At 41.3% G+C, this 13,822-nt stretch overlaps 1 protein-coding gene across 2 annotated transcripts; it reads left to right on the forward strand.

Moving 5' to 3' along the window:
- The first annotated feature begins 88 nt into the window (after window positions 1-88).
- Window positions 89-11,217, forward strand: cep76 (centrosomal protein 76). Of its 2 annotated transcripts, none has more exons than XM_079345079.1 (12): window positions 89-394; window positions 1,379-1,622; window positions 1,721-1,945; window positions 2,377-2,562; window positions 3,341-3,438; window positions 3,655-3,783; window positions 3,893-4,084; window positions 7,024-7,190; window positions 8,171-8,330; window positions 8,843-9,016; window positions 9,813-10,030; window positions 10,954-11,217. In XM_079345079.1, exons 1-12 carry the CDS (start codon window positions 332-334, stop codon window positions 11,090-11,092), a joined length of 1,995 nt encoding a protein of 664 aa, XP_079201205.1. In that variant the 5' UTR covers window positions 89-331; the 3' UTR covers window positions 11,093-11,217. The 2 variants fall into 2 exon arrangements, with proteins under 2 accessions (XP_079201205.1, XP_079201206.1); XM_079345080.1 differs by lacking the exon at window positions 89-394 and adding an exon at window positions 766-846.
- Window positions 11,218-13,822: the final 2,605 nt, after the last annotated feature.

The raw sequence follows: 13,822 nt of genomic DNA on the forward strand, positions 1-13,822 counted from the left end.
ATCAAGTGTTTTTAAATTGTATTAAAACGTGTGTACAAGTATTTTTTAGGGGGACAGAATTGTTCGAAAACCACACATTTGAATGAATAACGTTGTCAGGCATCTGTAGAGACGCATTCCCGCCTGCTTCACCGCCACAGTTTGAACTGGTTGTTATGGACCATCGTTGTTGTCCCTTTTCTGGGGCTGTCAGGCATATTTAGGTTTTTCTCCGCAGGCTAATAATGTTTCTATGGATCACATATTGCTAACAAGAAAGCGACAGCTTCTGTTAGCATACTATTAGTAACGTATCAACTAACTAAGAAGAAGCCACGACTAATCAGCTGTCATGTCTCTGCCTCCAGAGAAAGCCTCCGAGCTGAAGCAAATCATTCACAACCATCTGCAAAAGGTTGGCTTCTACCATAGACTGCTTCTAATCATATGTACTTTTATAGTATTTCACTATTTATTTTGTATGATGTATTCTTCAAATGCACGTAGTATGTTTTGCTGGTTAATATCAACCAACATCATGGTGTAGCTCTTTTTCTGAAGGAGTATTCTTCGTGTGTAGGTTCACTGATTCATGTTTCTTTTTCCAAACAACTGTCTGCTCAAAAGGTAAAACACCTTAAGGTTATAGTCTAAGGGAAACAAATACATCTTTTGAATATAAAAATGTTTAAAATGACGAATTTGGAAAATGTCGAGGAGCATGTTCTGTCACTCTTAGTGCTTCATTCCTGTAAGCTCAGGTTGTCCTCTCTGATCAAATCTCAGGAGTGACTGCTGATGAAATAGACTGGAGTTCACACTGAGGCCTTGTTACCACCTTTGAAAGCAAACAAGCAGAAAAATAAGGTACTGCTTAGTCCACGTACCCTAAGATACTTACAGCAGCTTTAACACATGAAGAGATTAATGCAGATACACAGAGTCAGTGAATACTCCTTCAACTAAATGTATTTTTAATGACATCGTCTTTGATCATCCTTAAATCATTTTATTCACTGTCAGAAGTGGTGTGTTGGAAGACAATTTAGACAGTTCACAAAAGGCTAATCTGATGATTATAATATGGGCCTCATCTTAGAATTTAGTAGTTAACAATCCCCATACTTTCAAGATGAGACTCGTCAATTGTCAAGCTGTTGTTCCTTGTTACTGCCAAAGTACAATGAAGTCACCACACAGCTACCAGAAGACTGCATCATGGAGAAAACATGCCACAGGAAAAATACACTGTGACTGTCACTTCTTCAAAATACCCTGAAATGATGTCTGTATCATCAGGTTGACTGCATTGCATTTTATGAATCACACATTTTCTGTGGGATGATATTCAAATATGTTGAACCACTTTGCTAAGCTCTGACACTTTTCCTTTCGGTAGATGGATATCCACGGGAAAATCCGAGAGGTTCTGGCAGAGACTGTGAAGGAAGACCAAGGTCAAGCACATCGACCTCTGTCCGAGGTGGATTTCCTTCATGCCCTGCAGCGTAGGGGCATCATCGATGATGTGATGAAGGACCTGCACTTCACCAAGGTCGGCCAACATTTAGAGGCAGAAATAGGATCTTCATCAAGACCTGCCACTCATTTTGTTGACCAGAAGGTTCCTCAGCTGGAAAGAAGTAGGATAAGTTGTTTACTGTCATCATGAAAGCTTCCACTGAAGATGTCCTTGTGAATGTGAAAAGCTGAACAGTGATCTTCTTCTGTCTTCTCTTAGCCAACATTGACCCATCAAGACGCTACCTCTATCTCCAAGTGCTTGGTGGAAAGGCCTTTCTGGAGCATCTCCAGGAGCCAGAGCCTTTACCTGGACAGGTGTGTTCTACATTTACACTCTACCTGCACTTCCGCAACCAGAGGTTTCACTCAAAACCTGTTCCCTGTGCCTGCGAACCAGACCTGAGGGAAGGCTTCCTCTTAGAGATCCACAGAGAAGGCACAGGTATGTTTAAATACGCCCGGGTACTGTCAGTCAATCAGGACTAAGCTGATACTTGATGTATTGTCAGTTATGAGTTTTCATTTTGCACATTATTACTTTACTTTATTTAACTAAAACATTTTTTTTTACTTTATATAAATTCAGTGTTTACACTCTGGTAATCATGCTACTCACACATACGCTGAAATATACACATGCACAAACATGAACTAACGGAGAGATGTCAGAGTGACAGAGCTGTGTGGTAGTGGGGGGGGCCTTGCTCAAGGGCACCCCGGCAGTGCCCAGAAAGTGGTCTTGCACCTCTCCAACCACCAGACAAATTTCCAGATGTGGTCCCCACTGGGACATGAACTGACAACCTTCCGGTTCCCATCCCGACGGACTGAGCTACTGCCGCCCTCAAACTCTTACTCTTCCTTACCCTGCAGGAAAAGGTAGTACGATGGCTGATTCAACAACCATGCTGTCTTTGTGTGACCCGGTTCACTTGGTTCTGATCAAGACAGACACGTCAAGTGAGACAACACTGGTCTCATCCTACTTCCTGGACTGGAGGACAGTTCTCGGCTCACCCAATGGAAAGACCTGCTTTGCTGTGGAGCTGATGGGAGTAGGTGAGGAAAAAGGATTCTGCTGCAGTGAATACATGCATGATGGTGTTAGGGGAATGATTGAACTTAAATTTGTTACTATTGATACATGATAGGTTAAATCACTGTAGCTCATGGTGTTTCCACACTTACACAAACTTCAGGAAATTTTTCAAAATCGACCGAATTTAACTCCCTGACTTTACCTGGAGTTTTGTCCCTTCAGCCTCATAGTTAAAACTTCATATGAAGTCGAGATGAAGCGATGTATGGAGGAGACTTGCAGAGTAAATGTAAGATGGCAAATATACACTGAATGTTAAAACGACCGTGTCTGAACACAACTCAAGTGTTTTACATCATCCAATCAGAAGAGCTGATAGTACATGCTGGAGACTTCACTTCCTGGTTCTGAAGAACAAAAACTCTCTAATGACTGTCAGTGTGTGGCGGCCTGGGCCTAGTGGAACAATGGGTCGTCCCTTGACTGTACGCTTGGCTTTTCAATCCCCGTTTCTTTGGGTGAGGCGTTGAACCACAAAGTGCTCCTGGTGGTATAACCAGCAGTGTATGAATGAAATGAGTCAGTACTGATGAGCACAATACGAGATCCCTTCAGTATATGACTGGGTGAATGTGACATGCAGTGTTAAAGTTCCTTAGAGTGGTCAAAAAGTGTGATAGAAGTAACATCTCTTAACTCTGTTATCATTTTAATCAACAAGAAAATGCTAGAAAATACTCTTAAGTAATAAAACACTCTGAAGCTTTTTCTAATGTGTGTGTCCCCTTGTGTCAAAAGGGAGTGAATGTAAAGTTCCAGCTGGTGTTTTGACTGTCAGTCTGGAGCTCTACCCTCCTCTCACAGAGACTCTGAGCAGTGACATCATCAGCACACAGGTCAGCACACTGAAGTCTCTTTCTCCTTCTGTCTGTTCATCCCTCTCTTTGTTCATCTGCTACATTATTCATGAAGAGAGGAGCGCCTTGAGCTAACAGTGAATCATTACAACAGAATTCCATTGACACTGTTAACAGTCAATCAGAGCTGATTCCAAGGCAGCATTGTAAAGGCTCCGTATTTTAGATTTGACGTCACTGTGCGTTTCTTTCTAGCAATCACTGGAGAGGCAGAGGACGGCAGAGAAAGAGAGACTCTTTTTAGTTTATGCCAAACAGTGGTGGAGGGAGTTTCTTGAAATACGTCCATCAAACCAATCCAAAATGGTCAAGATCTTTGCCCAGGTGATTCTACATGTACATGTGTTGTGATGGACAAGTTGAAACATTATGCCTTTTGCTTTCATATTAAAGAACACCCATTTCCCCCGGATGTCCCTCATGCTCTTTGCAGGATGAGAATGGCATCAACAGGCCAGTGTGTTCCTATGTCCGTGTCCTCCGGGCCGGCCGGCTGCTGGAGAGCCCTCGACAGGCGGCCCGCTTCGTCAGCCTCTTGACCCACGAGAAGGCCCCGGTGGTCGGAGGAGGTGGGGGGAAACAGGAGCAGTGGTGCACATTAATGGCTTTCCTGTGTCGAGGGAAGGTGAGGAGAACTGGCAGAACTTCTTGGCAGCCACAGCAGGGCTTGACTCCTTTATTCAGAGGACAATGCACTTACTGTACTTTACCATTTTCACTGCCAAAGACGGAGACAACAGCAGATTTATAGCTGGTCAAACCAGAATTCCTTTTGAAGTTGTTTCTGTTCCATTCATCCTGTCACGTTATTACAAACACATTATGTTGCCGTCACACATGGAGCTAATTCTCTGGCATCAACACTTGGCTCCAAAAGGACAAAATCTATTTACACATTAAATGTCAATGACTTTGACTTAAGCATGTTAAAGGACATTTGCTGGATAATTGTAATAGTAAATGAATTAGAAGGCTTGAACTGGTTTCATTGTGAGTCTGTGTGATGAACAGCAGCCTGTCCAGAGTGTTGCCTGCCTCTTGTCCAATGAAAGCCCAGTATTTCTAAATACTTTTCTTGCCAGCCCGAGTGACCATTCTGTTGAGAAGAAGTGCTTCAGGGTTCATGGGTACTTGGTAATATAACAGTTGGAAAGTTTATTGTAAAAAAACAAAACAAAATACTGTTTATTTAATCATGCATTGTTGGAACGATGGGCTGAGCAGGGGCTGTTTTTTCATTCTTCTCAAAAATAATTCCTGTTCCGGTAGTTGAGAACAAACCTGCTAATATCAGTCCAAAGCACTTACTCAGGATTTAAAGGACACATTGTCAGATGGATATTCATGGGAAACGCCTAAACGCAAAGCTCAGTACAAATGTAAGATTTAAACTATTCAACACCACAAGGCGCTCTGAAGTTTGAACATGCAGTCATCAAGTACAGAAAATGAAAACTAAATCACGCTCACAGTTTACTGCTACATTATACTTCTTATCATTTAAATCAGGTCTTAGCCTTTCACCACCCACATAACATCAAGTGTAAACTTTCTCTGATCAGACACCTGAAATCAAATCCAGCCCGGGGAAGAATCGAAGTCAATGACCTCTAAATGTGACATGGACATTTTCCAGTGTAACATTAAGAGCTCTTCTTGGGTTGCTTTTGATGAATCACCTTACCTACCGAGTCAACGATCAGATGTTGTGGAATAAAAATAAAATATCCACTTCATTAATAACAGAGACCTTTGAGAAGAAATAAAAGAACATCTAGTACTTGACCAAAGACTTTGCACATTCGTTGGGAAGGAAAATAGATGACACTTTATTTTCCTTGTTACTCCTCATTGTAACATTTTCTGATCTGTGATATAACATGACTCACATCCCCATGATGGTTGTCAGCTAAAAGGTTGGTTAGTGTGATCCCTGCCCTTTGTGTTTTCTTAAAACAAAATAATGTATATATGTTTTCAACATAACATGCAGCAAAGTTAGGTAACCAGACCCACTGTCAAGTCTGTGAACTGTGACACCTCAACGTGGAATCAGTTATTCTCCTGCCGTAAACATATTCTACTTTAATTAAGACCCTCAGAAGACCTTTTCAACCATGACACTGATTGTTAAAAATACATTAAAGCATCCTTCGAAGCGGCTGTTGCTCAGTCGGGACAGTTGTTCTTTTTGTTTTTAGGTCAGAAATAATAGTTTGAAATTCGCTCTTTAAGTTTCAAAATCCTCTGTGAGAAAGAACAATTATTAAGCAGAGAATAGTTTATCATAAACATTTAGTGAAGCAGTTGAAGTTTTGTAAGTGACAAACTTAGAACACAATTGACCAAGATGCATCTGATCTAAGAAGGAAAGTCAGCGTCCTCAGGTGACCTCGATCTAACTAAAGTCTATTATTCCATTACTAATATGGAGCATCATGCAGGCTTGCTGCAGCTGCGCTTACATATGCCTCCTTTCTTAGAACAGCTGATAGTGTCGTTTCTGAGAAAGAAGGAGATTGCACAGAGTCGGCTGACTGATGCATTTTCATCTCTCAACCAGATAGTGGGGAATTTCCCAGACCACCACTGGATAAATGTTCCCTGCCTCTCCTCTGTGAGTGGCTGGCAAGACAGACACAACACAACTCTCACAAAGTGGCCCTTGTCAGCTGTGATTTATGACTTTCATTCCGGGGAAAATTAATTTAGCCTCATCAGTCCCCAGCCTGTTCCGATGCTGCCGTCCATATTAGCACTTCTGGGGAACATCTATCATTGTGACTCGCGTGCAGCCCGAGCCAGCACACAGCAGCAGCACGGGTCCACAGCTCAGCCTCTTTACCGGGAAAGTTGTACGAGTAAAACAAGAGTTGCTTACTGTCACGGGCAATTTGATGACTACAGAGCTTATTTCCTCTCCAGCAGGCTTTTCTTGTGTGCGTTCAACAGTTCTGAGAAAAGCTCAGTGAGCATCGAGAACAGGATATTGTACGCCTCTTTAAAAAAGACTGCTGCAGTGACGTGATGAATGAGACAAGCAACAGGGTGAGAGACATACTGCAGAATCTCTCTTAATATACATCATGGTTAAAAACACGTCTTTACTGTGTTTAACTTGACTCATATTTTTTTAAGGTTAACGTTACAGAAATTGGAAATAAAATAATTAAAAAAATGCGAATTACTGTATATTTTGAGATTTAAAAAAAAAACATATCAAAGTAATATAAATAATAAATATTTCAAGGAAACGGTCAAAGATATTTGGAACGTGAATAATAGTCTTTTTATTACCTCTCCCTCATCCAAAGCTCATGATCTTCTGTGAAAAGCTCGCTGGAGGCTTTTTGTTTTCTTGAGAAATAGACTTAAGGTCGAAAGAATCTGCAGCTCCAAAAACGTGCGTCACTTTAAACTAACTCAAGGAGCAAAAAAGCTCTGTTGTTGAGGTGAATTCAATGTTCAAAACACATATCAAAAAGTTTTAAATGAAACAAACATGCAATCACAACATTTCCTATGTTTGTGACGGACCTGAACTGACCTGTCCTTCCTCTGTAGGGTGACTGTGAGGACCATGCCACTCTGCTGTGCAGCCTCCTGCTGGGCTTTGGCCTGGACGCATACGTGTGTGTGGGAACTAAAAACAGGGGAACTCCACACACCTGGGTCCTGACCCGCGGAACCGATGGGAGCGTCACTTTCTGGGAAAGTCTGACAGCACATAGGTGTGATTACATGTTCATCTTTTTATTTTCTCAGCAAACAGTTATTTAACACAGCTGCTTCATTTGACCCCCTTCAGAACCAGAATCATGTTTGTAGCTCGAGCTTGTGAAGAAGTGCAACACGTATCTTGCACTTCTCTTTTTCTGTCTGATAGTTGGATATCTGAGAATCCCATGAAGATTGTGGCCATGGTCAAAGATTTCATTGCATTTTAAACAATTCTTTAGATTATCCGTCAGGATTATGATAATAATTACCATATGCACAGTGGATGGACTTGATTTCTATATTGTGTCACTTACAGGACGTCATGTATAGAACCTTTTCAGAACCTTTAGTTTGTCAAGCCGTTCCACTACTTTAATTCTGATACTGACTCTTACTCACCATTAAATATATCTGTACTTTAACCAATGTGAATCCCTGAATAGATTTCTATACATGACATTTTCAAAGTGTTTGTACTGAAGTGTATTTTATTTACATAAAAAACATCTAAATCTGCAGTTTTTCTGAATGAACAAGATCATGTTAAACCTCACTAAGTGAATTGTAGTACAGCCCAATCCCACTAAGGGGCGCTGTTGTTTAACAGATTAGTTTTGTTGGGATTTATGGTTTCCTATTTCCTGCTATGTACTTAAGTGTTTCTTTTGAATTCCCTCATGATTGAAGCCCGGCGTGTTTCGCTCACATCCTGTCAAAGAGCTCCTGCCATTCCAGATAAAGAGTCAATGCCTGGACAGGAAGTCGACTGCCTCTTTTTATTTTTATCAGTACAAGTTACCACAGGTGTAAGACGAGCTTTACTGATGTGACGTGATGCGTCTGAAATAATTTCAGACTGGCTACATGATGAATCAATAAGCGGATTGCTGAGAATGCAGGATACCAGCGGAGTGCACCCACTTTTTTTTCCTCATGAATGCAATATTCTTCTGATTTTAAAGAGACATTTGTTTGTCACACTTGTTGTCAGATACCTGCACCAGGCAATAGACCCTGATGCTCCGCCCCTGGCCCCCCAGCCCAAACCTTCGTCCCCCTACAGAACTGTTGGCTGTGTCTTCAACCACCACACCTTTCTGGCTAACTGCCAGCCATCAGACTCTGTGGAGCTCTGCGTGTTTGACCTGCAGGTAACAGAAAGGTGTTCCTCACACTGCGCACCATCACTCCTATCACTGGGTTGGTTAATGACTTTTACTCGTGTTTCATTGTACATTGTTTTGTTCCGTGTTCAATTATCACTAGTAAAACAGGCAGGTGTTGTGTTAATAGTCAGCATCAGAGTGAAATGAGCTTAAATATGAACATCTTTGTTTTTAATGTATATGACATTTTGTAAGGACAGTTTAATCAAATGGTCCTTTTGAATCAGACAGAGGGCAGAGGTAGCCTGGAGCAGACAGCAGCAAGCTTGTGACTGGATGTTTGCAAGTATCAATCATCATCAAAGGTCCAGATTTCCGAAAGAGGGGTTGCATCTGCCACAGTTCTGCTACAGATCTCCTGCTCTGCTAGCCACTGGGGAATGCTGCAGGCGTTACCCCATTGGCTACAATGTTTTGGTCCTACTGTATAAAAAGAAAAAGTCCTTCTGGATCAAAGCATCCTTAAAATGTCTGCCCTTTTTCTCTTGTTTCCTCAGAATCAGTCTCGGTGGAAGGCGATGAGCGAAGAGGCTCTGAAGTCCGTCTGTGCTCCGGGCGCCACCACCTCTCTGCCCCCCCTTCCCCCTCTCTGTGCCCCGTCCCTGGATCCTGCTGCTGCCAGCAACCAGCTGGAGCTGGAGATGCGCTTCCTGATCTCAGAGCACAGGAAGGTAAAACAGTGCTGGACAAGATTGGGACCCTTCAAGTTTGTTTGTTTTAGTTCCCTGGGATAAGTTAAGAAAGAAAGACACATATGGCTGAGATACTCCTTAAATTATCACATTTATTAAAATGTTCAACAAAAAAACTTGTTGGGGAACACGGTAAAAGTTGAACATCTGAAAACATAACATACTTTGGATGCTACAGTGGGGACATATAAGATTTAATAAATAAATCACCACATACACCAACATGGGCCTTTTGGTGTTTTTCACCCACTTTTCCAGAAATGTCTCATTGATGGAAAGGCAGAAACTTATAGCGCGATTTCACCGATATATCCTTCTTATTGAAACCTGCATGTTCCATCAGGGATTGTTAGATTTGCGTAAGTGAACAGGGGCAGCCTGTCCTGCAATTTTCAGGAGTGCATGTCTTTTAGGTCCTCTAGACCGGTGGCCCGGGTTCAGGTCCTACCTGTGGCTCCATTGCGGCATGTCATTCCCCTGTCTATCGACTGTCAAAAAATGAATCTTGAAAAAAGTAGAAAGTGAGTATTTCAAATGTTAAAAATCATATGAACTGAACCAGTTGAGCAGATGCATTAACTTGGGTAAAAACCGTTGATCGGGACACCAGATACAGATGCTCAAGTACCTTTCGCTGCAACTGTGGGTTTGGATCCAGCCTCAGTCCTTCATGTCATCCCCCACTCTCTCTTCAGCTCTCCTACCCAACAAAGCCAAAATGGCCCAAAAAACATCTTGAATTAGTTTTGAAATAAACCACTGACCTTCTCTTTAGGACCTGGAGCTGGCAACAGTGTGGGACGACCATCTATCCTACCTTCTCTCCTCTGCACTGTCAGCCTATGAGCTCGAGCGCTGCACTGGCGTCTCCTGCGGCAACGAGGAGTTCCAGGATGCGGTGAGGAGGGCAGTCCCAGATGGACACACCTTCAAAGGCTTCCCCATCCACTTCCTGCACCGCAATGCTCGTAGAGCCTTTGCCACCTGCCTCAGGTGAGAAGATGGGTGGTGTTGGAAAAGTACAATTTGGAAAAGTACAATTTGAAGAAAAAAAAAACCCTGAAATGTTGAAATGAGCTCCAATGTATTGTAGCAGACCTGACCTCTAAATGGAGCTGGCTGATATGATGACAACCCTTGTTCAATAGATCATTCAATATCAATCGTTATCATGAAACAGTGCGATAATGCTGCATCTTTAAGGAGTAACCTCACAATTACAGAGGCATGAAGAACCCCTTAGAAGCATTACCTGACATACGCTGAGGTTATCTTTCTTTATCAACATTATTAATGTATTATATCAGTGCCATATGTTGAGGTTGTATTCAGAGTATTTACAAACAAGAACATATGCGTGCAGAAAAGAGTTTGACAGAGCTCCATGTAGTGCACAGAGGTCACACTGGTTGTGTGATATAAACATCATCAACCCCACCCACGGAATTGATACTAAGGGGCCTGCAGGATCAATTCTGGCTGAAGTTGGTGTGTAGACAAATATTATGTTTGTCCTCCCATGCAGCTCAGCCTGAAAACACCAGGGACATTTTCAGGAGTTTTCTGTATGGCTGAAGAAAAAAAACATTTAGGCAGGTGCAGAATGTCCTCTCCTCCCCCGACCTCTTTGTCTGCTCTTTTAAACAAGTTATTCCCTTTTTTGACTGACAGCTCAAACAATGCATTGCAGAGGGAAGGAGGGGTCTTTGCATTGTTCCAACAGCGTCGTACTAAAATCCTTGGTTGAAAATGTGCTCAGAAGTGACACCATTGTTCTCCTGTTTCTGTGATGTGTAAGCCCAGAATGTATCTGAAAACATCATTTCAGTTTCATCGACACACAAACACCAGTCTCCTTGATGTTTAATTTTTTTAACCAGTCTTTACTCTGTTTCTCTTGTTACTCTTGTCTGCAGGTCTACATTCTGCGAAGAGATAGTGTGTTGTCGTGGCGACCATGTGAGGCTCGCGGTGCGTGTTCGGGTGTTTGTCTATCCTGAGAACGCATGTGCAGTGTGGCTAATGTTTGCGTGTAAATACCGCTCAGTGCTCTGACCTACACATTCAGATGTGTTACTGTAATTATTTCTTTTCCAACCTCTTTATTTGTCCAGACATTTGAACTCAGAGTTGTATTTATATTTATATTTTTGTAAATAAATGGAACTTTGATCATTTCAGTTCTTTTTGACGGCTTATTGGAAACATTTTCCAGTGACATGACATTAAGAAATTGCTGCAATTTTTTTGTTATGCATTTTACTTTTGCATCAAGCTTATGAAACCGCGTGTCACTGACCTAGAGCCACAAAGCACAACATAAAACTCAGAGGTGAAAACAAATACATGTATATTCATTTTCTGTAACAGACGAGTGTTTGTTACAAAGTGACGTGTGGTCGACATAGAGACGCTGCAAAGGTCTTATTTTATTTTTCATTATGATGAGAACATATATTTTTTGACAGTATACTTTAATTTCATTATTTTGTTGCTTGTTGAATATAAATCAACAAATAAATGTTTTCTGTCAGACAATCACCAGCTGTTCAAATACAGTTTGAAGTGAATATTCCGGCTCGTGCGGGCGACCCAGGTTCGCGTCCGACCCGTGGCAACTTTACCGCCTGTCTTTTCCCACTCACTCTCTCTCTCTCTCTCCCCACCCTCTGATCTATCCACTGTCCTTTACAATAAAGGCCAAAATGAACCTTTAAAATAAACTGCAGAGAAACTAAAATGATGAAACTGAAATGTTAGTTGTTAAGAAGGTGCACTTATTGTAAATGTATAATGGAAAGGGTTGACTCTAAACCCTACATAAAGAAGCCTGTACTGTACTCATTTTCTATTCTCTTATTAACACTTTTTTTTTTTTGTTTTTTTTTTTTACACAAGGCATCAAATCATATATTTTTCAGTCACTCATTGGAAATACCCACATTTATGAAAAATTGTAAAGATTCATTTTGGGCTATTTTTGCCTTTATTATATCAGATAGCTGATAAAAAGAGAAGAGATCAAGTGTTGGGAGGGAAGAGTGGGATGATTTGCAGCAAAGAGCCAAGGTTGAATTCTAACCGATGAGGACCAGAGAAACCAACATAATGTGTGATGTGATTTTATTCTCAGGACTTCACATGTAATTTTGATATTTTCTTGTAAGAATTTATCTGCTTATGTATCTAAAATGTAGAATTTAGCAAGTTAAAGTTTCTTTTTGCACGGAGTCAAAGCTGATTGAAACGGACTGTATTGAGTGCATCTGTTATACACTCACATGGCACTAGATGGCGTGTTAACACAACTGTTGGCTAATTGAATGCAGGGAGCGCGCTCAGTTTCAGTCCGCCGTGTTTGACACAGTGCAGTCGACCTCCACATATAGAGTATGATTAAATACAGCTCAGGTAATATGGCTGAAAGTAAATGATCAAATCAGTGCTTGTCTATTTCACAAGCAGTCAAAAACCATCAGTTCAGGAGGAACGACAATGAAATAAAATACTAATATTTTGAAAATCTTGATCCTGTTTATCACTGTGTGGTGGGAGAAGCCACAGGAAAGCCCTCATTGTGGCAGCTGCAACCTTAGAAATGAGATCATGACTTCTAATGAGACTCAGGCTAATTGTGATATTGCAGAGTGTTAAGTGACAGCTGCCTTGTTTGGTAATTTATTGTGCTTTTTGGAAGAAAAAAAACAACTCTGAAAGTTTTGCTCTGACTGAAGTGCTCTAATAATTGACACACAAAGGAAACTTTTTCTTTGTTTTAAAATGGAAAGCTTCACTCTGTTCCTTTGTTTTCTCCGCTCTGTGCACCATATAGTGCAGAGCTGTTTGGAGATGTGGGGGAATCGTTGACACATCAAGCCCAAACTTTGACAAGAAGCCTGTGAGGATGGCCAATTAATTTGATTTCCAAACGCTCATTTGCAATTCTGCATTTGCCCTAGAGTTGTTGAACAAGAGGATCAGGAGGGAGGCTGAGAGAGCGAAATAGAGAGCTAATGAATAATTCCTCCCTTTTTCTGAATGTCACACACGTGCATGCACACCTCCGCTGCACTCATTACTATATACCACAGGAAGAATGTACCACAAAGGAAGTGTTTGATGCTAGGAACTCAGGTATGTTTTCAGCCCATATTAAACAGCAGCACTCAGGTGTAATTGACTAATAGGTCCTTTGGGGCAGGAGCTGCTGTATTAAACAGGAAGTGAAGAAACAGGATGCTGCTTTCTAGCTAAACTGAGCGTAACCAAATCATCAGTCACACCTTGCATCTTGACACTGCTGCTGACATGCAGTGATTGCATCAGGTGAGACTCACAAATTCAACATTTCATATAAAAAAAATCTGTTAGCCTGTGTGTTGGTGCCCTGAACCCACACATAAATGTTAAGGGAAGGTTATTTGTAGCCTAAAGAAAAAAATGAATTGATTATGTGAAATAACTAACACTTCAAATGGTTTTGCACCCTGTATTTTGGTCATTAGTGATGCTGATAAACCTGATATAGAAACCGTGTTTCAGTTCAGGTTAAATTATTGTGCCAAGTCTTTAGTTGTCACACATATAATCATCCTCCTCTTCTGAGGTGGTATGTGCTGCTAATGAGTGCTTTCCATCTGCTGACAATTCATCAGTTCAATTCTGCATTTCACAGGTATTGTCGGTAACCGCAACCTCATTTGTTTTAATGGTGTTGATTGGGAGAAGTTTATTGTAGCTCGCAGGTATCTTTACCATTTCACTTTAGTGTATTTGTTTATTATG

This window comes from Symphodus melops (assembly GCF_947650265.1).
Source record: "Symphodus melops genome assembly, chromosome: 5".
NCBI lineage: Eukaryota > Metazoa > Chordata > Actinopteri > Labriformes > Labridae > Symphodus > Symphodus melops.

What these genes read in the sequence shown, in the direction of transcription:
- cep76 (XM_079345079.1), top strand. Translation starts at nt 332, where the DNA reads ATGTCTCTGCCTCCAGAGAAAGCCTCCGAGCTGAAGCAAATCATTCAC. An exon ending in CTTTCCTGTGTCGAGGGAAG is followed by an intron (nt 4,085 to 7,023) that starts GTGAGGAGAACT and finishes CTTCCTCTGTAG; the next exon opens with GGTGACTGTGAGGACCATGC. An exon ending in GAAAGTCTGACAGCACATAG is followed by an intron (nt 7,191 to 8,170) that starts GTGTGATTACAT and finishes ACTTGTTGTCAG; the next exon opens with ATACCTGCACCAGGCAATAG.